Source organism: Crinia signifera, chromosome 5 (genome assembly GCF_055691185.1).
Source record: "Crinia signifera chromosome 5, ASM5569118v1, whole genome shotgun sequence".
Classification (NCBI taxonomy): Eukaryota; Metazoa; Chordata; class Amphibia; order Anura; family Myobatrachidae; genus Crinia; species Crinia signifera.
In genome coordinates, this window is record NC_139221.1 from 261,257,654 (window position 1) to 261,279,627 (window position 21,974).

Sequence of the window (21,974 nt, forward strand, 5' to 3'; positions counted from 1 at the left end):
AAACATTTCTCTTACAAATTGTCCTGCTGCAGCCGTCCCACGCTCCGGCTGCCGCTGAATAGGACCGACATTCTCCGGCTGCTGTTGATTAAGAGAAATCTCGCGAGAACTACCGGCCTCCCATGAGAATTCCCCTGTACTTGACTCCCGGCAAAGCCGCCGGGCGGGTGGGCGGGCCACTCAGAACAGCTACGGCCCCCGGGACTGAGGTTCCCCACCCCTGGACTAAACCATGTGCACTGCAGATGGGGCTGATGTAACATGTGCAGAGAGAGTAAACGTTAACTATGCATGGAATGATTTGAACAATTGGTCGTTCCCATCGATCGGAAACGCCCACATTGTCCTTCAAATTGTTCCATGTTTACGGGGTTTAGATGTGGGTGTGGTGTGTACTTTAAACTGATATCTATATTGCAGTGTAAAAATAAAGCTGCCAGTATTTACCCTGCACAAAAACAAAATAACTCTCTGTACGTTACCTCTGCCCCACCTGCAGTGCACATGGTTTTGTCCATTAGCAAATCAAATGTGCTTTGCAAACCAACTTGAATCACCCCCTAAGTTCCTCCTTATTATTTTTATTAATGCCACTGCTAGTCTCTAATATTAGCAGCATATTATTATGTTACCTATGGTTTATAAAATAATGGTACTATTTTGTGATCTAATTCTCAAATTTGCTTCATTATGATCAATGGCTGGTTTAATGTTTGTGAAAGATTAGACGTAGAAGGCAGTTACCCATTTGGAAAAGAGGGGAGTTGTTGAAGCTTGTAAGCTCTTGGAGGAAGGGATCTCCATCTGTCTATTGTTTGAGCTCTAGACTGATCCCACACTATGTAATTGCTCTGACAGATCTGTGTTTGACCAACAAATAACATTAGTGTAATTCTGTCAAAAAGAAATGTTCACACTAGAACTCACTGTAGGCCTGACCTCCTTACTAAACAAATGCAACCTGACCCAGGCAATTTATTCCTTCATATCAAGGTCTGTGTATTCAGTTGTTACATCACGCCTGATCTCTCATCTAAAGTAGTGAAAGATTGCGGGCTGATATTCAATTGATCCATTTTATGGGGCATACCGTGCTCATTATGGTCAGGTTTAGCCACAAATAGCAGCTAAACACGTCCAAACTAATGGACGAAATGCATAAAAAGCCCATAATGAAACTGGTGATTTCAAGTATTTCAGCTCGTCACTCCCGGGGGTAGCGAGTTGAAATGATGTTAGAGTGTCCGTTGGCAGAAACAATTGAATACTGCTGTCAGATCTGCTACTTCATGCACAAAGTGCTGGTCTTCGGTACTTTGATCATGCGCAGGACCTGTTCTGCTTGTGCGCTAATGGTTCCTGTAATGTAGGAAGCAGGACTGCGGCAGACTCTCAGTGACGTGGTTTGCTACCATTTGGAAATCAGGGAGGAGGAGGAATTGGCAGTGGCCTCCATTATCCAAAATGTATTTGTGCTGCTGCCATTTGGGGAGGGAAAAGGCGAGGAATCTTTGCCATTTGGATTGCAGAAGATGATATAAGCTTATTCATGCATGTTCCTATGATGTGCAAGGTTCTCTTTGAGTCTGCAAAGATCTACTGTAATTGTATTGATGGATGAATGGGATACATACGGATTACTGGTGGCCAGCATCTCGATAGATAGAATCACAACAGAGGTCAAGTAAGTATACTTACCCTAAACTTTCCTTGCAGCAGCCTAGCCCTAACCCCTCCCTCCTAACCTCCCCTCTGGCCCTATCTCTCCCTGATAGCTCCAAACACTAACCCCCATCACCTAAACTGTAATCCCCGGTCCCTGCAGCCTTACCCTAAACCCCACCATCCATGGCCACCCACCCTGCTTGCCGCATACTCCCCATTCAGGATTCAGGCTGACAGTCATCTTGATCCATTCCGTGTTCCGGCACCAGTCTTCTGACACCAATCGGGGAGCTGGTGTCGATATACTGAATGCCGGCATCCGGTCTGTGGAATGCTGCATACATCCTAGATGAACTATGGTTTCAGCATAACCCTGAAGAATGGAGATTATTCATTGATTGTTCTAAACTAGGTTAAAAAGACATGTGATTTATCGCATGTAACTCCCGGTGAGCTGCCGGTGGGGAACACGCTGCGGTAGCGGTGGGCGGGCAGATTTCTAAACTCCCATGCAAATGAATGAGCGACCGCTGATTAGCTGAAAGAGCTCTCTTCCCATTTGGGGAATGATCTGGGGGGTCGCCGAGGTGGATAGCGCTGCCGATGCTGCTGCCTATCAGACTGACATGACAGGCAGCGGCATCTGCAGTAGAGTGAGGAGAGCATCTCTCCTGCCCAGTGTTTCCCTGCTCTGCAGACTATAGGTGTGTGCCAGTGGTGACCTACAGGCCCTTATCGGATGTGATGTATACTGATGCATCCGATTCAGATAGATCAAACGTGCTGCACGGATGATCTATAGCAGTGGTTTTCAACCTCGGTCCTCAAGTACCCACAACAGTTCACATTTTATAGGTCACCCGGCAGGTGCACAGGTGCGCTCATAACTCACTGACACATTTTAAAAGATCCACAGGTGGAGCTAATTATTTCACTTCTGTGTGGAGACATAGAAAACATGCCCTGTTGGGGGGTACTTGAGGACCGAGGTTGAGAAATACTGATCTATAGGATCTGATCCGATGCACATGGGAACGTACATCGAATTAGATGTCATTTGAAATGTGAAGGTTTGTGGTTTGCCACAGCAGCTTAAAGGTCTGGGGGCCACTAGACTGTCAAGCATATTGAAACCAATTACTTACACACAGGTGTAGTGATGTATTAAACACTCCTATTTTGACGTTGGTTCCGCCTATGTTTGATTTGGTGCTACCAACGTGAGGCCACTTCTAGCTATTTTTCCAGGGAAGCTTTTAGTTCCCATTTTTTTGAGCAAGATAAACAGGGGGAATATGAAATAGGGTCCAAGTTTGCCAGAGATACAGATAACAGACAAGATCTTTTAAAGCGGCAATCACAAGGCAAGGTCAACAAGGTTGTAAATGATTGCTGCTTTTTAAAAAAAAAGTCAGAGATCAGCTGATAACCCGCATCTCCAGCACCCTTAGACCCCATTACGTATGTCCCCCTGGTGTTCAGAAGATTTGCATGAAGGTCAGCAAGTCATACTAAATGAATTAACAGGACATTCACAGGCCCTTTTAGCAATAATGATCGTGCCCAAAAATTGCAAAGCTATATGCAGTTATGCCGGTGGCACAGTAGTTATGAAAGTGTCCGCCCCTTCAGTGTGCTTGGAGTGACTAACTGGGCTCCTGTGTATGTGCGGCCTGCTGACCACACATGCGCAGCTATATGCAGTTATACCGGTGGCATAGTAGTTATAAAAGTATCCAACCCTACCGTGTGCTCGGAGTGACTAACTGGACTCCTGTGTATGTGCGGCCTGCTGACCACACGTGCGCGGCTATATGCAGTTATGCCGGTGGCACAGTAGTTATGAAAGTGTCCGCCCCTGCAGTGTGCTTGGAGTGACTAACTGGGCTCCTGTGTATGTGCGGCCTGCTGCCCACACGTGCGCGGCTATATGCAGTTATACCGGTGGCACAGTAGTTATAAAAGTATCCAACCCTGCCGTGTGCTCGGAGTGACTAACTGGACTCCTGTGTATGTGCGGCCTGCTGACCACACGTGCGCGGCTATATGCAGTTATGCCGGTGGCACAGTAGTTATGAAAGTGTCCGTCCCTGCAGTGTGCTCGGAGTGACTAACTGGGCTCCTGTGTATGTGTGGCCTGCTGCCCACACATGCGCGGCTATATGCAGTTATACCGGTGGCACAGTAGTTATGAAAGTGTCCGCCCCTGCAGTGTGCTCGGAGTGACTAACTGGGCTCCTGTGTATGTGCGGCCTGCTGCCCACACGTGCGCGGCTATATGCAGTTATACTGGTGGCACAGTGGTTATGAAAGTGTCCGCCCCTGCAGTGTGCTCGGAGTGACTAACTGGACTCCTGTGTATGTGCGGCCTGCTGCCCACACCTGCGCGGCTATAGGCAGTTATACCGGTTGCACAGTAGTTATAAAAGTATCCAACCCTACCGTGTGCTCGGAGTGACTAACTGGGCTTCTGTGTATTTTCCGGCCTGCTGACCACACATGCGTGGCTATATGCAGTTATACCAGTGGCACAGTAGTTATAAAAGTATCCAACCCTACCGTGTGCTCGGAGTGACTAACTGGACTCCTGTGTATGTGCAGCCTGCTGACCACACGTGCGCCGCTATATGCAGTTATGCCGGTGGCACAGTAGTTATAAAAGTATCCAACCCTACCGTGTGCTCAAAGTGACTAACTGGGCTCCTGTGTATGTGCGGCCTTCTGCCCATACGTGCGCGGCTATATGCAGTTATACCGGTGGCACAGTGGTTATGAAAGTGTCCGCCCCTGCAGTGTGCTCGGAGTGACTAACTGGGTTCCTGTGTATGTGCGGCCTACTGCCCACACCTGCGCGGCTATAGGCAGTTATACCAGTGGCACAGTAGTTATGAAAGTGTCCGCCCCTGCAGTGTGCTCGGAGTGACTAACTGGGCTCCTGTGTATGTGCGGCCTGCTGCCCACACGTGCGCGGCTGTATGCAGTTATACCAGTGGCACAGTAGTTATGAAAGTGTCCGCCCCTGCAGTGTGCTCGGAGTGACTAACTGGGCTCCTGTGTATGTGCGGCCTGCTGCCCACATGTGCGCGGCTATATGCAGTTATACCGGTGGCACAGTGGTTATGAAAGTGTCCGCCCCTGCAGTGTGCTCGGAGTGACTAACTGGACTCCTGTGTATGTGCGGCCTGCTGCCCACACGTGCGCGGCTATATGCAGTTATTCCGGTGGCACAGTAGTTATGAAAGTGTCCGTCCCTGCAGTGTGCTCGGAGTGACTAACTGGGCTCCTGTGTATGTGCGGCCTGCTGCCCACACGTGCGCGGCTATATGCAGTTATACCGGTGGCACAGTGGTTATGAAAGTGTCCGCCCCTGCAGTGTGCTCGGAGTGACTAACTGGACTCCTGTGTATGTGCGGCCTGCTGCCCACACCTGCGCGGCTATAGGCAGTTATACCGGTGGCACAGTAGTTATAAAAGAATCCAACCCTACCGTGTGCTTGGAGTGACTAACTGGGCTCCTGTGTATGTGCGGCCTGCTGACCACACATGCGCGGCTATATGCAGTTATACCGGTGGCACAGTAGTTATAAAAGTATCCAACCCTACCGTGTGCTCGCAGTGACTAACTGGACTCCTGTGTATGTGCGGCCTGCTGCCCACACGTGCACCGCTATATGCAGTTATACCAGTGGCACAGTAGTTATAAAAGTATCCAACCCTACCGTGTGCTCGGAGTGACTAACTGGACTCCTGTGTATGTGCGGCCTGCTGACCACACATGCATGGCAGGCAGTTACTTTTGTGAAGATTAACACCATCAGAGATATCTGCTGTGGTCCCTCCATCATACAATAGGGTGATATGAAATATTTGTGGTTAATCTCCCCTCTCCTGCCGGAAATAAAAAAAAAATATTAATGATTAATGGGCTCCTTGATGTTAAATAGTTTATCATACATCAAGGACACTGCTAGAGAATAACTGATCCATTTTCCCTGCAAACACTTGTTTTGTGACAGTGATTTCCTACCATGCTCTTTAAAAAAGAAAAAAAAAGTATAATTTGAACAGATTTTTTCCTACACAACCATTCCCTGACTGCTATATACAAATAACATTTGTTAGAGTCTGATTTAGCAAATATTATATTAATATTTAATCATTTTCCGACCGTACTTTAATCTTAATGAGAATAATTCTTTAAGTTTGATCGCAACATTTTTAACACTTTGAGTGTTAGTCATAGATGCGCAAAATATCCACTGAAAACACCAGCGTCGCTCATTTTTGTTAAATAAATTCAAATATAAGAATTGTGTAAAAACAAAACAGATTATATATCCTACAGTATATAAGGTAAACGTTACAGGTCATTGGGGCAGATGTATTAAGCCTGGTGAAGAGATAAACTGGAGATAAATTTGAAGGAGATAACGCACCAGCCAATCAGATCCAAACTGTCATATTTCAAACACAGCTGATTGGCTGGTGCGTTAACTCTTCCAAGTTATCTCCACTTTATCTCCAGTTTATCTCTTCTCCAGGCTTAATACATCTGCCCCATTATGATGAATACAAATGTTTGCTTGCCAATTTTCACAACTATTTTGATAAATTAATTTGGCACTCAAAGGGTTAATCCATTAGTTTGTGTATATATCCCAGTAGGTCTTTTCCCAGAGTAGGTGAAGAGAAATTTAAATTTTCGAATGTTTGGATAGCTGTGATAACGCTGCTCGCTATAAAAGCCATATTTTCTCTTTTTTGTCTCTACAAAAGCAGATTATCGCAGCAAATTGAATACCCCCTTAACTGTAAATGGAGATTTGGTGGTGTATACAATACTTGCAATGTGATATTCCAACTAAAAATATTTGAGGTATATTGGGGCTTACGCAGAATTAGAAGGAAATAACGGCAACAAAAAAGGAGCAATCTGCACTTTGGCAAAACCATGTTGCATTGCAGGTGGGGCAGATTGTGTGTCCCAGCTTATTTCTAAATGCCAATGTAAAAACAAAGCTGCCTTGCAACATGGTTTATGACGACAGCAAAATGTTCCTTTTTTCTTTTTCCCATTTCTTGATTGGCTCCTAATTCTGGGGGTTTTTCAGTGATCTCCACAGAAGTGTGGAAATTGCTATTCTGTGATTTCCGCACTCCTGCACATGTGTATGTGTGAGGGCTTCGCTGTGTAGCAAAGACTCGCACGATAGCGATGTGCCCAAAACTTTTGCTAATTTGTTCCACTGGACTATACAGTGTAGTGTAGAGCAGGGGGTTCTCGTCATCATTGCAACATGCACATTAATTGTATTTGTCTCAATGATTTATTGCTAATATCCTGCAAGTTGTGGCAAGTGCTAAGATTTAGGTAATTCAGGCGGCAGATTTAAATCAGGATTGCCGACTTTTAGATTCTCCTCTCCAGGAGAAGCCCGGAGAGGAGACTTTCAGCAGCCGTTCGGGGGCGGGGTTTGATGTGACGTCATTAAGCCCTGCCCACAGGATGTAAAATAGCCTAATTTGCGGGTCTCAGTGGACGGGGCGGGGCTTAAAATCAGCTATTGTGACATTTTAGCTCCGCCCCTTCCTCTGAGACCCACGGATTGCGGCATTTAAATGCCGCAAACGGGGGGCGCAGTGGGGGTCCCCCTGAATCCGGGAGGGTTGCCTACCTTTCCGTGGGGCCGGGAGGGGGACCCGATTTTCGGGAGACTCCCGGCCATCCCGGGAGGGTAGGCAACCCTGATTTAAATCAACTTGGTTTTGTCTTTTATCTACCACCATGTAATTATCTAAGTGTAAAGCGCAACAGAATATGCTGTAAATAACTGTAAATAAATAATTATTTGTGGATGAATAGCTACATAGATGTCCTAAATAAAACTACTGTGTAGTAATCTGTACACCACAATATTACAGAAACAAGAAAACAAGCTGGGATACAGCGCAGATTCCTATGATTACAACAACATTCAGAATGAAAATGTGAAAGCTGGACTGGATGAGGAGTTAACTCTGCAACATACAGAAGACCATACTAGTGACACCAGAGATACAGACTCAGCGGACAGCAACAATATAGGAGCAGAGGTAAGATCAGAGCAGTGTGTTTTTATAAACTCATTAGCTAAGCCCGCTCGATGCAAAAGCTTCGAAAGCTAGTCTCTGTGTGTTTCTGTATGTGTGACTGCCTCTGTGATTCTGTATGTGGGATGGTTTCTGTCTGTGAGAAAGAGATGTAGTTTCACTCGCTGCCAGCAGATTTCGGTTACACACGGACACTAGCATAGGGGGAAATTAACTAAAGGAAATTTGTAAAAAATAGGTGTATTTGTATCCAGAAATACACTTATTTTTGACATTTACTATCCCGAAAATACGGCCATTCGTATTCGTATTGATAGCACATCAATACGACTACGAATTGCCGTATTTTCGGAATAGTAAATGTCAAAAATAAGTGTATTTCTGGATACAAATACACCTATTTTTTTACAAATTTCCTTTAGTAAATTTCCCCCTATATGTCAAGCTGTGTGATGAAGACAGGAGTAGTGATTGAAGGCTCTCTTTAGCTGCTGCTGCTACTCTTACAAAGTGCTGGGCAACATGACATTTGTTCAGGGCCTCAGAAGTAGCCTGTCATTATTATAAGTGCAGTACTGTTTATCAGGGAATTATACATAGGAGATTGTTTATTGGGGACTACTTAGCTGAGGAAGAGTGCAGGCGGAACAGAATGCCCTAAGCGGACACTGCAGATAAGGCTTCCATATTATGTTGTTCCTATTGGGGAGATTCTCTAAAGCAGAAATGCGGTAAAAACCCGTTATCTGGGTTTTTACCGCATTTCTGTATGCTCTCTGGCCCCTCCGCAGTGGCAGCGCTGCGGAGGGAATCGCCAGCAAAATTTACTATTTAGTTATGCTGTGCCATCGATGGAGGAGAACCATCTGGTCCTCCCCCATCAATTGTAAAACTATTCTACATCAGTTTTAAACCTTCAATAATTTTGAATCATCGATGGTCGATGGCCATTCCTACTTATACCTGGGTTATTTACTGGTTATTTCCAGGTTGAGGTGCAGTGTGACAGCTCCAAAGTATTTAACTCGGGTCGACCAATGTGGCAATTCAAACTGGTTTAAAAGAAGGGTTAAATGCAGGTCGCCCTGTGTGTAATGGGTGACCGAGGTTCAGTGTGAAAGGTGTGGGGCGGGACAGACCCAGGTTCAAAATCCCAAATACCACCCGGGTTTGCGATGTGAAAGTGATATGAGTAAGAAGTCTTCATCCTCAAAGACCACACTACACACTGTGGCAATATAAACACTAGGAGAACTTAAAGGAAATTACTCTGTAAGGAGGGTCATGTGATCATATTAAGGCATGCATGTGGCACATGAAGCACCTCCTGCTCGCCATGGTTTTAAATGTCAAACTTTTACGGGAATGGGATTAATTGTGGTATGATCTAGAGAGATTTAAAATGATTTACCTGTATCCTCAGCAAAGTTCATTCTATGCAACATGTTGGATACTGCTTCATTGGATCCCTTAGCACCTGCCAACATGTGCCCTATACAGTGTGCCACCTTTAGCTCCTTGCAGAGGGCATAGATCTAGGAGGTAGTGCTGGACCATCTGTGCACCTGTGCCAAACAAATGTCTGATGCAGAAACAGCCCAGCACACTAAAGATGTGTTGAGAAGAGATTACACAGTTAAATAATTAGAAAATAAAAACTTCTCTTCATGAAAATGTTTGTACAATTCTCCAGTGTTTTTCATGAGCCTTTTGAAAACAGATCCAGAAAGTGACAAACCTGCAGCTTACTAGTTGCTTTCAGAGATAAGATGCCGTATTCTTCATGTTTGTGTTGATTCTGATCTTGTAAGAAATGTTGTACACCAGTGAACTATGAAATGAAGTGCTACATTACAAAGGAGAGGCAATCATACCCAGAGCTGTGAATATGTTGTGTAGTAATTTAGGAAGCATTTCATGAATCATAATAAGAAACACACTTACTGAAAGCTACTACCAGGGAAATATAAAATGGGGTGTATGATTGTGAGTAAAGGTGCCCATACACACAACGATTATGCCGTGCGTTTTGTGCTAAAATAGCATCGCATTGCATACGTTGTGCATGCAATGCAATAAAAAGACAGTACAAAAAGTATGTGCAGCACATACTTTTTGTACTGTGTGATGAGATGCCATCTCATAGCACACATCGCATCGGCACAATCGGTGCATGTATGGGAACCTTTACAGAAATGGAGTAACCCCAATAAAAATGTCAGTCAGCATTAACTGATCATTGCTAATATACTGTATAACTGGTTATATAATGCTTGCATTCTTTGTGGCCCCACAGTCCTTATAATGAATCACAAATAATGAAATGTCTGTTGGCCACTGATACGACTTGCCAGAGGATGGGAACAGTCTGTGTCATTGTGGATGACCTTTTCTCTTCATCCTGTAAAGAATATCGCTGCATTGTGTGATAAACTGATTCCAGGTGCCTTTAACTGTGTCACCAATAGAACAATTATTTGTATTCGTGATTGTATGTCCACCATCCTACACAGGTGTCATATGATTTCAGTGATATAGAAATGCTGTTTTGGTAATAATGACATTAATCCGTATTTCAATCTTTAAAATTGGACAGACTGACAGGAACACAACGGAGCCTTCCCTCTTCTTTGAAGAATTTATTCAGCTGCTAGCACAGACAGAAAATGCACTTGAGGTAAATCACTTGAAATTGGTGCAAATGGACTTTGGGGCGAGATGTACTAAGCCCTGGAAAGTGATAACATGGAGAGTGATAAACCACCAACCAATCAGATGCTACCTGTCATTTTTCAAATCCATCCTGTATCATGGCAGGCAGGAGTTGATTGGCTGGCTGTTTATCACTCTCCATTTTATCATTTTTCAAGCTTATTACATCCGGCCCTTTGTAACTGGGAAAAACTGACTTAAGGTTTTGCAGATTTGGCTATATCATATGCATTTGAAGTTGTGCCAAAAGAGTAATGGCACAAAACAGTAGTATTGTCTATACCTAGGTCATCTGTATGCAGTCACAAACTAGGTCATAGCACATCAAGCACTTAAATAGACTAAGCTTTCTACTAACAAGTAGTGTGGCTCAGAGCCATAACTAACAATGAGTGCCCTGGGCAAGATAGAATACTGGCAACTCTACATCCTGGGGTAAACTGAGGAGGTGGCGATTTTAGTTTGGGAATGTGCTTTGCTCTTTACAGGACTACCTCCTAACCCTTCCTTTCTAGTTGTAGCTTTTTGCCCACGTGAAAGGGTGTAGTTACTGCTGGGTTTGCCAAACCCTAAACCCTACACTCCTTGGGGGTGATTCACTGCACATGCGTATTTGACCCCCTGTGCGAACACCTTCAGCTAGTATCACACTTGCCGAGGCACTTGCACGGGTAGGGGATGGAGGGGGCGGACACTGGGCCAGAGCAGGGGCGCCCACATGAAAACGCTTGGGGACGCAGGCGGGCCGATGCCTGCTCGGGGCGGGCAGCTGACATCACATGACAAACTATACAAAGTGCGGATAATGTGTGCACCTTACAGTTTTACAAGTGGTGAAACAGGGGCATGAATTACTCTCATGTTAAACCAGTCTATGTACCAAGCCCAAGAAAAGAGTACAGATTGACACGTTTCCACATTTGCCTCCACATTAGCCTCTGCTCTGTTGCTTTGAGCAGCCGTATGGAAGGACACAGCTACAGTGCACATGCATGGTGATGAATACATAATTACCATGTATCTGTACCCTGCCCTCCTGTCTGTAACAACATCTACTGGGGGCTCAGTACCGGCAGAACTTCATTTTCTGCTTTAGCTCGGGGGCCACATGTACATATATACCATTTATTAATATCAGGTCTGGTCTCAACATTAGATCTGCTATTAGCAGTTGAAACATGTGTGACCTTGATGACATGTTATTTATGGGCACCAGTACACTGTATTTCCTGCACACAGTGATACCTTCTCAGTGTTTGATGCAAAGTGATTAATATTAGCAGTGGCTATTTGTCTGCAAGTTTGTCTCCGAATGTTGTTCCTGTGCTAATGGAGAAAATGTAGATGCGGTACTTGTTTCCTAGCACGGCCACACCGATTTACATCGGGGTGGTCGTGTCGGAAAAATCGGGTCGATCGCATCGCATGCGATTTGGTCGCATGCGATGCGATCGACGCGACCGACCCGATTTTCGACCCGATTTTTTGATTGAATGAAATGTAAATCGGGTCCCTGGGACCCGATTTTACATTGGATTCAATGTAAAATATTCCCTAGACCCCCAAATTTAACGACGTAAACCCCACCCCACGATAGACACCAACCCGAAGCGTGGCGAGCGCAGCGAGCCCGCGAGGGGCGGCGGTGCGCGTCCTCCGAACTTTTCATTCCCCTACTATCTACGTCGGCGTGGAGTTGAGAATTGAATAGTGTGGCGAGCGCAGCGAGCCACCGAGCCCGAAGCGTGGCGAGCGGACGCGTATACCTGTGAAGTTATACGCGTCGCTTCGGGCTCGGTGGCTCGCTGCGCTCGCCACACTATTCTATTCTCAACTCCACGCCGACGTGGATAGTAGGGGAATGAAAAAGTCGGAGGACGCGCACCGCCGCCCCTCGTGGGCTCGCTGCGCTCGCCACGCTTCGGGTTGGCGTCTATCGTGGAGTGACGACGGGGACATCTATAATGTGAAATGGGTCATATTGGCCCATTTCACATTTTTCACATTTTTTTAAAGGTGAGATGGACTTAATTAAGTCCATCTCATTTTGTGCCATTATAATGGCACAAGACCGACGCGATCCTCACGATTTCAATGTTAAAAAATATTTTAACATTGAAGCCTATGGGGAAATCGGGGGCATCGCGTCGGTCGCGTCGGGACCAATGTTAATGGTCCCGACCGACGCGATGCCCCGATTTTGTACCTTTGCTGGCAAAATGGACCTGATTTCAAAGGAAATCTGGTCCATCGTGTGGATCGTGTACCTTAACTTAAAGGTACACGATCCACAAGATTGTGGCCGTGCTAGGAAACAAGTACCGTAGATGCTAATCATTAATGACTAACCATAAAATCCTTCAACCATTGCACCCCTTCCTATATCTCCAGCCTCATTCCCACATACTCTGCCTCAGCCACTTAATTTTGCCAATGACTGCTCTCTCCTTTGTCCCTTCACTCCCCGTGGTCTATTGGACACTCGGGGGCCACATGTACATATATACCATTTATTAATATCAGGTCTGGTCTCAACATTAGATCTGCTATGAGCTGTTGAAACATGTGTGACCTCGATGACATGTTATTTATGAGCACCAGTACACTGTATTTCCTGCACACAGTGATACCTTCTCAGTTTTTGATGCAAAGTGATTAATATTAGCAGTGGCTATTTGTCTGCAAGTTTGTCTCCGAATATTGTTCCTGTGCTAATGGAGAAAATGTAGATGCTAATCATTAATGACTAACCATAAAACCCTTCAACCATTGCACCCCTTCCTATATCTCCAGCCTCATTCCCACATACTCTGCCTCAGCCACTTCATTTTGCCAATGACTGCTCTCTCCTTTGTCCCTTCACTCCCCGCGGTCTATTGGGCACTCACCCAGCCCCCTAGTCTTCAAATGCACCCTCAGATCTCCTTTCCTCACCCAAGTCTACCTCCCCAACTCCTTATGCTCCAGCCCTTACATATCACAGTGCTCCAGCCTCTGCAATTCCTTCTCTCTTGTGTCACTGTAGAATGTCAACTTTGAGCCTGTCTCCTTCTGTCATCTGTAATAATATAATGTGCCGTTGTGTATTATGTAGATCCTGTCGATAACTGTGCTGTGTGATCAGCCACTTACAATGTAATTGTATTGTGTGTTGGAGCTTCTTTAGCAGCTTGACTTAAATACAAATTAATAATTAATAATTGTGCTTTTTCTTTTCTTTCTTAAAGGGCACAAGTGACAATGCTCTTCATAGTGCTCAGCCGTCCTCCAGACCTGGACACTCTGTGGGAGAATTGTGGCAAGATTTCCTTTCTCTGCCTGATTTGAATGTAAGATTCTTTTTGCGTTTCAGTTCTGCAGTGTACATTTTGACTCTTTAAACTTTCTGGACACAGATAGTGAAGTGTGTGTAGGCAAGTGATTTTTCCCATTATTATTAATAACAGAAAGCTTCTCGTGATGGTTTCTGTTATAAATTGCTGCGATTGGGTGCGTAACCAATAATGGGTATACACTAGAGTGACTTAACCCTGCCATTTTGCCACCCTAGTGGTCACTTAGATAAGATATACAGACTTCCCAACCAGCTGCTCTCTATGTCATACTTGCCTACTTTTGGAAACCAGTGTCATGGAGATTCTATATGGTTCCAGAGTGTGAATGTACACCGCTGAGGGGGCATGCTGTGCTCTACCTAAAGGGTGAGTCTAGCTCCAGCTATTGACGTGTCTATTGTCCTGCAAAGCTCTGACCTGCAGTGGCACACAAGGGGTCATGGACACCATACATACATAGGAGGCAAAACCAAACTTTACACTCAGGGGTTAAAAGGTAGACATTTTGGGGCCAATTCAGACACACTCGTAGCAGGTCGACTTAAGCTCCTTCCCGATGTTTGGGATTTGTGCATGTGCAAATCCTGTGAGCGAATAACATCGTTATACTAGGACGCAGGTCAGATCACTTCTGCAGTAGGAGGTGTCTGCTTATAAAAGGCACTTCCTGATGCATTACCATATAGAACTAACAAGGAAACCTCACTGATAATAACTTCACATCACATCTTTATACATCTGCCCCCCTAGGACATAAATACCCCTAGAGGGTGATTGAGGTCAATTTTGTTCCTTTGTTTTGGATCAGGGCTGTTTTAGGTAAAAAAAAAAAAAAAATCCCCCTCTCCCGACTGCCAGCAACTCCTAGTGTGCAGATTTAACAGGAGGAAGGATCTGCTGCTGCTTTTGCTGTGCTCTCCATGCCTGTCTGCTCTGCACTGGTGGGCAGAAGATCGGCGCTCACACCCTCTGCTGTGCGGCTAGGCTTCCTGCGGTGCGCATCCATACCTCAAGCTCCGCCGCCCTCATTGCTGAGCTCGGGCATGTATATTGGGCATCACCTGTTCTGCAGAGCTGATAATTTTACAGACAACATATTTCACAGACATATCTGGTGTATATTGTATCAATTTTTAGTGTAGGGAATTATAACGTATTGGTATCCTATTGTGATCAGTTGTAACAAAAGCACTGCCAACTATTTCTAATATACAATTATTTATTTTTCAGATTACACTGGAAGACATCCAGTCCATTTCCAATAACCACAATGCCATCAGCCCATCAGCACCTTATAATGTGGATTTTACTGATGCAATTAGCCAAGACGTAAGTCTGCAGGAAGCCATATTTGCATCCAGTAACAATGCCAGGCCCGGTGAGGATTTAACCCATAGAACAGATAATTTAATGCAGTTGAATTCAAGCACTCTACCTGGAGGACCTCTAAGTACCACAAATATAACAGCCCTATTCCCAACGACAGACAACAGTTCCAGAAACTTAACTAATCAAGACCTTCTTTCTGGCCTGGACGAGAATGTATTTGATGAAATTAATTTAATGTCATTAGCCCTGGAAGAAGGCTTTGATCCGCTGGAAGTTTCTCAGTTATTTGAAGAGCCGGACTCAGATTCTGGACTCTCTTTGAATTCAAGCCATAGCCCAACATCTGCAAGCATATCGGATTCCTCATCTGTCACCTTTGGGGAGGATGAAGGAGCAGCTGGGTACAGCAGTGACTCTGAATCTGTCTCATACGATGGATTGGAAGGAGCTGTTGGGGGAAGTTGCCCAGAAATCAATAAATTTTGTCAGATGGATTATCAGGACAATCCAAACTATTGTGATGAGGTGACTTTACACAATGTAAATCATAATCATACATATCATCAGCTGTCGGAACAGTTGGAGTCCAGTCCTGAACATCATTACAGCTGGCCAGCAAAATCGAACAGAATAAGAAGCCCCTGCGTTGGTGGAATAGACAAAAGCCTCAGTCGAGATGAACGCCGGGCAAAATCCCTAAGAATTCCTTTCTCAGTGGATGAAATTGTTAGCATGCCTGTGGAGATGTTTAACAATATGCTGTCCAAGCACTACTTGACAGAGACCCAGGTATCTGTTATTCGAGATATTCGGCGCAGGGGTAAAAACAAGGTTGCTGCTCAGAATTGTCGTAAACGTAAGCTGGATGTCATTTTGAACCTGGAGGACAATGTCAGTGAGCTGAAAGCACGGAAGGAAAAGCTGTTGAAAGAGCGGGCTCAGTGCAGCAAGTCCGTAAGCCACATGAAACAAAAACTCAATGACCTGTACCGAGACGTGTTCAGCCGACTGCGAGACGAACAGGGCAGACCTGTCAATCCAAGCCAGTATGCCTTGCACTGCAATAGTGATGGCAGCATTATGGTTGTCCCAAGGAGACTGTTCAGATCAGAACAAAAGAAGGAGACACAAAAGGAAAAGAAGCAAAAATGAACATTGACCTCATTAAGGAGTGGTAATGAATAACTAGGCAGGACTAATGGCAATGGCGCAAGGTGGAATAATATCATTTGTTAATGACCAGAGCATGGAAATCAAAGTTATTGTTTGATCAGATTCTTCAGCTGATGGCTACACGTTATTAATGGTCCTCTAAAAACAAAATAAGCTGCTTTTACCTTCCTATCCTGGCTGTATACTTGTACAGGCCTCCTAGTATGCCATAAATTAATATTTGCTGTTCTACTCATGCAGCTTTACTTACTTACCTTCGTATGTATAAATACAGCATATGATAGAAACTAGATGCAAACCCTTTAAAAACAAAATGGGGGCCAATTTTCTGGTAAAATTGGTGATTTTTTTTTCTGTTTTTCTTTTTTTTATTAAATGAAAGCATATTTAGAAAATGGACGTTTGGCAAATGGACGAAAGACCTTGCCACCCGAAAAGAACGTAATAATTGAAATACAAAGTGACCTTAGATTTAGTCTGTCGCACTGGAGCACATTTTGAAATTTGTAGCTTAAGATATCCTTTTTTATATTTTAGTTGAGTACGTTTTGGTGTATTATTTTTATTTATACATGTGGTCTTTTTACTGATCTATAAGTTATGATTTGTACTTGTCCTTTCACACATTGGTTTTTGTTCTATCCTGACTTTTTGAAGAGGTCCTGGTGGCTGATCAATTTTATGTTCATATATTTATGACTATCATTTTGGCAAGCTGGAGTTGCTGACTTTATATTATCTTATATGTAATTTCTCCAGTGTGCATATTGTCAGACAGAGTATTTTTTCTTTTTTTTTTACCATGGGGATCTTTGCTTTAAAAACAAATGTTTAATTTACAATATTATTATTTTGCATTTATACTACAGGGATATAACACTCTTTTTTTCAAGACACCCATTCTCAATTTTTACATATGTTTAATTGGGATGTCCCCTTTTGAACAATCAACCTTAATAAAGCCTACTTTCCGTGCTACAATACGTAGTGGTCTGGATTGGGAGCTCCCTTCCTACAGCTCAAACTGCTACAGGACTCTGTCCAAGATTGCATTCAAAAGCTTCAATTACACTGCAGCAAAATCGGTCCAATTGTGAACGGATCCGAGCTTAAGGCAATGGAAAGGGATGAACGCATTTTATTAAGGGGAATTCCAAAAATGCACAGTACTTTTTGCAATGTCCGATATATTGGGGGTAATTGAGTTGCCTGCGATTATTTCTCCTGGCGGAATCAGTGTGGCAACCTCTGCACTTTACGGCATCATGATCTTGCACAAAAGTGTTCTTTACCCCACAGGGTAGTAAACACATTTTGTGCAAATCAGCCAGGTGAAGGGAGCGAGATGGTGTGCCGCTGTTGGCATTTTAAATTTAATGGCATTGGCAGTTGATGCCAATTGAATTCCCAATTTGCTTTTTTTACCTTGAAAGGGATAATTTTGCAAAGAGGCATATATCACTGCAACAGTTTAAATATATGGTATTCTTATAGACTATATATATGTTAATCCTTTTCAGAGCCATTTAAATGCGAGACCATAATATCAACCAACACAAACTATTTAAATGATAAAGTAATGCCTTGATTTAAACAAGCAATCTATTTATCATCACCCATATTTGATTAATGTTTAACAGTTAAGGGGAATCTCTAACTTATACAGTAGATAATAAAATTTAGACATTTTTTAACTTTGCCAAAAGTATGTCAGACGTTTAATGATAGTTGGATGTAGTCCAGCACGATACATCTGTGTGACAAGAGAGCACTACAACTACAGGTATACCAAAAAACAAACAATAAACAATCGATCAGCTGATTGCTTGCTAATAAATGACCATCTTTGTATACTTGCATCTATACGTAAATATCTTAAACCAAAGTACAAATGTTTTACGTGTTTGTGAAAGCTGAAAGTGCTCTTTCATATGGGAACTATATGTAGTTTAGCTACTATTTTCCTGTTTATATGGCAATCACTCAGAGCTATGTGTTGTAGCTATATAATTTGACTCCTTTCCGATTCATGGTTACAAAATGTGTTGTGTCTATTTGATTGCACAGTATTTGTCTCCTCCTGTTTTTTTACTTCACTTCTGACTTAATCTGAAACAAAAAATGGGGAGTGGACAGACGGCTCTAAAAATATGCACCAATTTACACCTGTATTATTACCTTGTATTAAGACTTTGGTGGTTACCTAGCAATAAAAGATGATAGCATACTCCTTTATAGGCTACAGAAATCAAATCTATGTATTCTGTACTGAGCTAGCCTTAAGGCATGCTTATTTAAATAAGGATTTATCAATGCATGGTTTTGTGTGGGGGGGACAAATGTCTCTTTTACATATCAGTAATTACACAATACTCACAAAAGAACTGACCCGTATAATAACATTTAAAGTCAGACATTGCCAGTAACTGACAGTGAATATCAATATGTATCCCTTACCTACAATACCGAGGCTGCTTGATAATATATACACAATTAATAGTACTAAAGGAAGCAAGTTGTTATTTTCTTTTTTAGAACAAAAGGAACAAGGAAACTAGGTGGTAGAATACTGAAATATCCAATGAGCAATGTGGAAGTGCTGCCTGTAGCACCACACTACCTATTAGCTCATTCTCCAGGAATATAATAGATAAATTACAACTATAATCTGATTGGTTTACTGCAAGCAATTTATCTTATTGGTACATGTAATACATCTACACTCTAATCATTAAAGTGATAGTTACAAAATATGATGACATTGTCAATTAGGTATCATGGTAAATCCTGGCTTTAAACTGTGTACTGATGTTCAGATAGTGCCTCTGATTTTTGTCCTTAAATGATCCTCTATTAACTGACTGGTAGCACCAAAATATGTGTGTGTGTGTGTGTGTGTGTGTGTGTGTGTGTGTGTGTGTGTGTGTGTGTGTGTGTGTGTGTGTGTGTGTGTGTGTGTGTGTGTGTGTGTGTGTGTGTGCGCGCGGGGGGGTTAACCCAAACATGGAAGAAGACGTAACAACTTGATGTGGATAGTTGGTGAGTAAGGAGAGACTACGGGGACTGATAATAACTTTTTGAAGAGCAGTCATGTACTTATGATTTTATAAAGGCAGTTAAACATTTCTACAACCACTGTCTGCTTGATGCACCAAGTACAGCAGTCTCCTGTTTCATTAGAAGAGGAATGTGACCCTGGGGTCACCTAGGAGCGCTGGTAGGATAAAAGGAATATGTGCTTGTAACAAATAAAAATTTTAAATTATAAAGAGATTCTGAGGGCTATTGCAGCTCCTTGGAAACAGAGGTTGTGTGCCTCTATACAGATAAAGCTATTCAAGGAAATTGCACGCTGCCTAGGCTGCATGCATACCCAAGGAGCGCAGTTGTACTCAGAAAAAAATAACAATAATAATTTTCCTTAATGGAATTATTTATTAAAAAACAATATATAACAATTTATACATAGAATAAAAATTCATTAGAAGTGCACTTCAAACATAGATCAGACAGACAGGACAAACAACATAAGACAAACGGATGCTTGGCATATATGGTAACTAATATGCTTATTTCTCAATACAACACTGACAAGGCAGATTTGTGTGCATAGTTACCAGTCCTGCTCTTTAGATAGAGCTTCAAGCTGCACAGAAATGTCCCCACTCTATGTGTGTGGTTAGGGCTCAGTCCTTCCTCTACTCAGCTGGATATTCTCAGTTGCTGAGGAGGGATGCAGCTGCAGCCAAAGCAGTGTACCCACTTTGCAGACAATTTTTAGCAGCAGTATACAGGGGTCACTTTGCGATATCCTGGCATCAAACACAGCTCCAAAAAACGCGTTTCTCCGCCTCTTAGCAGTCATCAGCGGCTTCCTCAGTTTTGAGGAAGCCGCTGATGACTGCTAAGAGGCGGAGAAGCGCGTTTTTTGGAGCTGTGTTTGATGCCAGGATATCGCAAAGTGACCCCTGTATACTGCTGCTAAAAATTGTCTGCAAAGTGGGTACACTGCTTTGGCTGCAGCTGCATCCCTCCTCAGCAACTGAGAATATCCAGCTGAGTAGAGGAAGGACTGAGCCCTAACCACACACATAGAGTGGGGACATTTCTGTGCAGCTTGAAGCTCTATCTAAAGAGCAGGACTGGTAACTATGCACACAAATCTGCCTTGTCAGTGTTGTATTGAGAAATAAGCATATTAGTTACCATATATGCCAAGCATCCGTTTGTCTTATGTTGTTTGTCCTGTCTGTCTGATCTATGTTTGAAGTGCACTTCTAATGAATTTTTATTCTATGTATAAATTGTTATATATTGTTTTTTAATAAATAATTCCATTAAGGAAAATTATTATTGTTATTTTTTTCTGAGTACAACTGCGCTCCTTGGGTATGCATGCAGCCTAGGCAGCGTGCAATTTCCTGTTTCATTACACTCCTTGTACCGTCTATGGTTGTTTAGTTTGATTTTATGGTTGAATAATTCAATGTCCAGTTTGAGGGTATCATTACTTTCTCCCTATTTTTATCAACCAATGCTGCCAGGTGCCATAGCATGAGCCAGGAGGTCATAGATCACCGGTACAGTATAAAAGATTCCAGAAAAGGGGACGTGGCCTTTTAATAAGGGGCATGACCTTGTGGCCCAACCCTGTTTCATCACTTTGGGATGAGATGCTGGACTGCCTCAGGGAATGTCACAGCATATTACGGAGACATCCTAGCATGGCCCACAGCCCCCCAGTGACACAACTGCATACACTGCTATGGCTCGTGCACTTTGGTATTTAAATATGATGAGAGAAGTGAGGCTGGGGATTTTTTTCCAGAGTTTGTGTCACACTTATTAGGACCTTATTCTGTTGATTTCGCAGCCTTGCGAGTCCACCAGATGCCGCCCTGTGAATGTTGATGCGCACGGTGCGTTCGTACGCAGGGGCTACGAATGGATGTTTAACATTAACATCCATTCACAGGCCGACCATCGAATGATCTGGAAGGCACACACACATCTAAGGTTACTCTGAGGCAGTGTTTTTCAACCACTGTGCCGTGGCACACTAGTGTGCCTTGAGCTGTTCTCAAGTGTGCCCCCAGATATAGAGATGCCCAAACCAGTTTACAGCCACCACCTGTCCAGCTGTTATTTACTGGTCTCTTCCTTTCATGTAAAGGGCCAATGTATTTTATTTTTGTTACCTGTGGGCACCAGTGTGATTGTTTTTTTTATATGGGGGCCAATAGGTTTGGTTTTTTTTCCTGTGGGGGCCAATGTGTTTTGCCCTGTGGGAATCTCATGGTGTGCCTTGGCAATTTTAAAGTCTTATTTATTGTGCCGCAAGGTAAAAAGGTTGAAAATCACTGCTCTGAGGTAACCCTAGATGTGTGTGGGCGTTCAGAAGAAAGTGGGAGAGTAGCTGACTTCCGGTGAGGTCAGTTGCCGGCGCCCAAGTCACCGGGCAATTTCCATGGGAACGCCCATGAACGGCTAAGCGTTTCCATTGGCACGACTATCCGCTTCTGCCCCCCGGCCGCAGCCTTGGGTGCGTGCACCCAGCGAAGAGTCTGTTCCTTGTGGCCGCACGCAACCGGCGTATGCACATGCGCAGAAATGCGGCTGCGCATGTGCAAACGCAAAACATCAGTCCCGTGCGAACGGACGGTCCTTGCA

The 21,974-nt window shown here is 43.6% G+C and overlaps 1 protein-coding gene across 2 annotated transcripts in view; it reads left to right on the forward strand.

The window, feature by feature from the left end:
* Positions 1 to 19,999, forward strand: part of NFE2L3 (NFE2 like bZIP transcription factor 3) — a 46,111-nt gene extending 26,112 nt beyond the window's left edge. For both annotated transcript variants that reach the window (XM_083188916.1, XM_083188917.1), the window contains exons 2-5: positions 7,588 to 7,758; positions 10,352 to 10,432; positions 13,695 to 13,796; positions 15,033 to 19,999. In XM_083188916.1, the coding sequence (XP_083045042.1) occupies positions 7,588 to 7,758; positions 10,352 to 10,432; positions 13,695 to 13,796; positions 15,033 to 16,283 (1,605 nt within the window). In that variant the 3' untranslated portion in view covers positions 16,284 to 19,999. The remainder of the gene's footprint in view (positions 1 to 7,587; positions 7,759 to 10,351; positions 10,433 to 13,694; positions 13,797 to 15,032) is intronic.
* Positions 20,000 to 21,974: the final 1,975 nt, after the last annotated feature.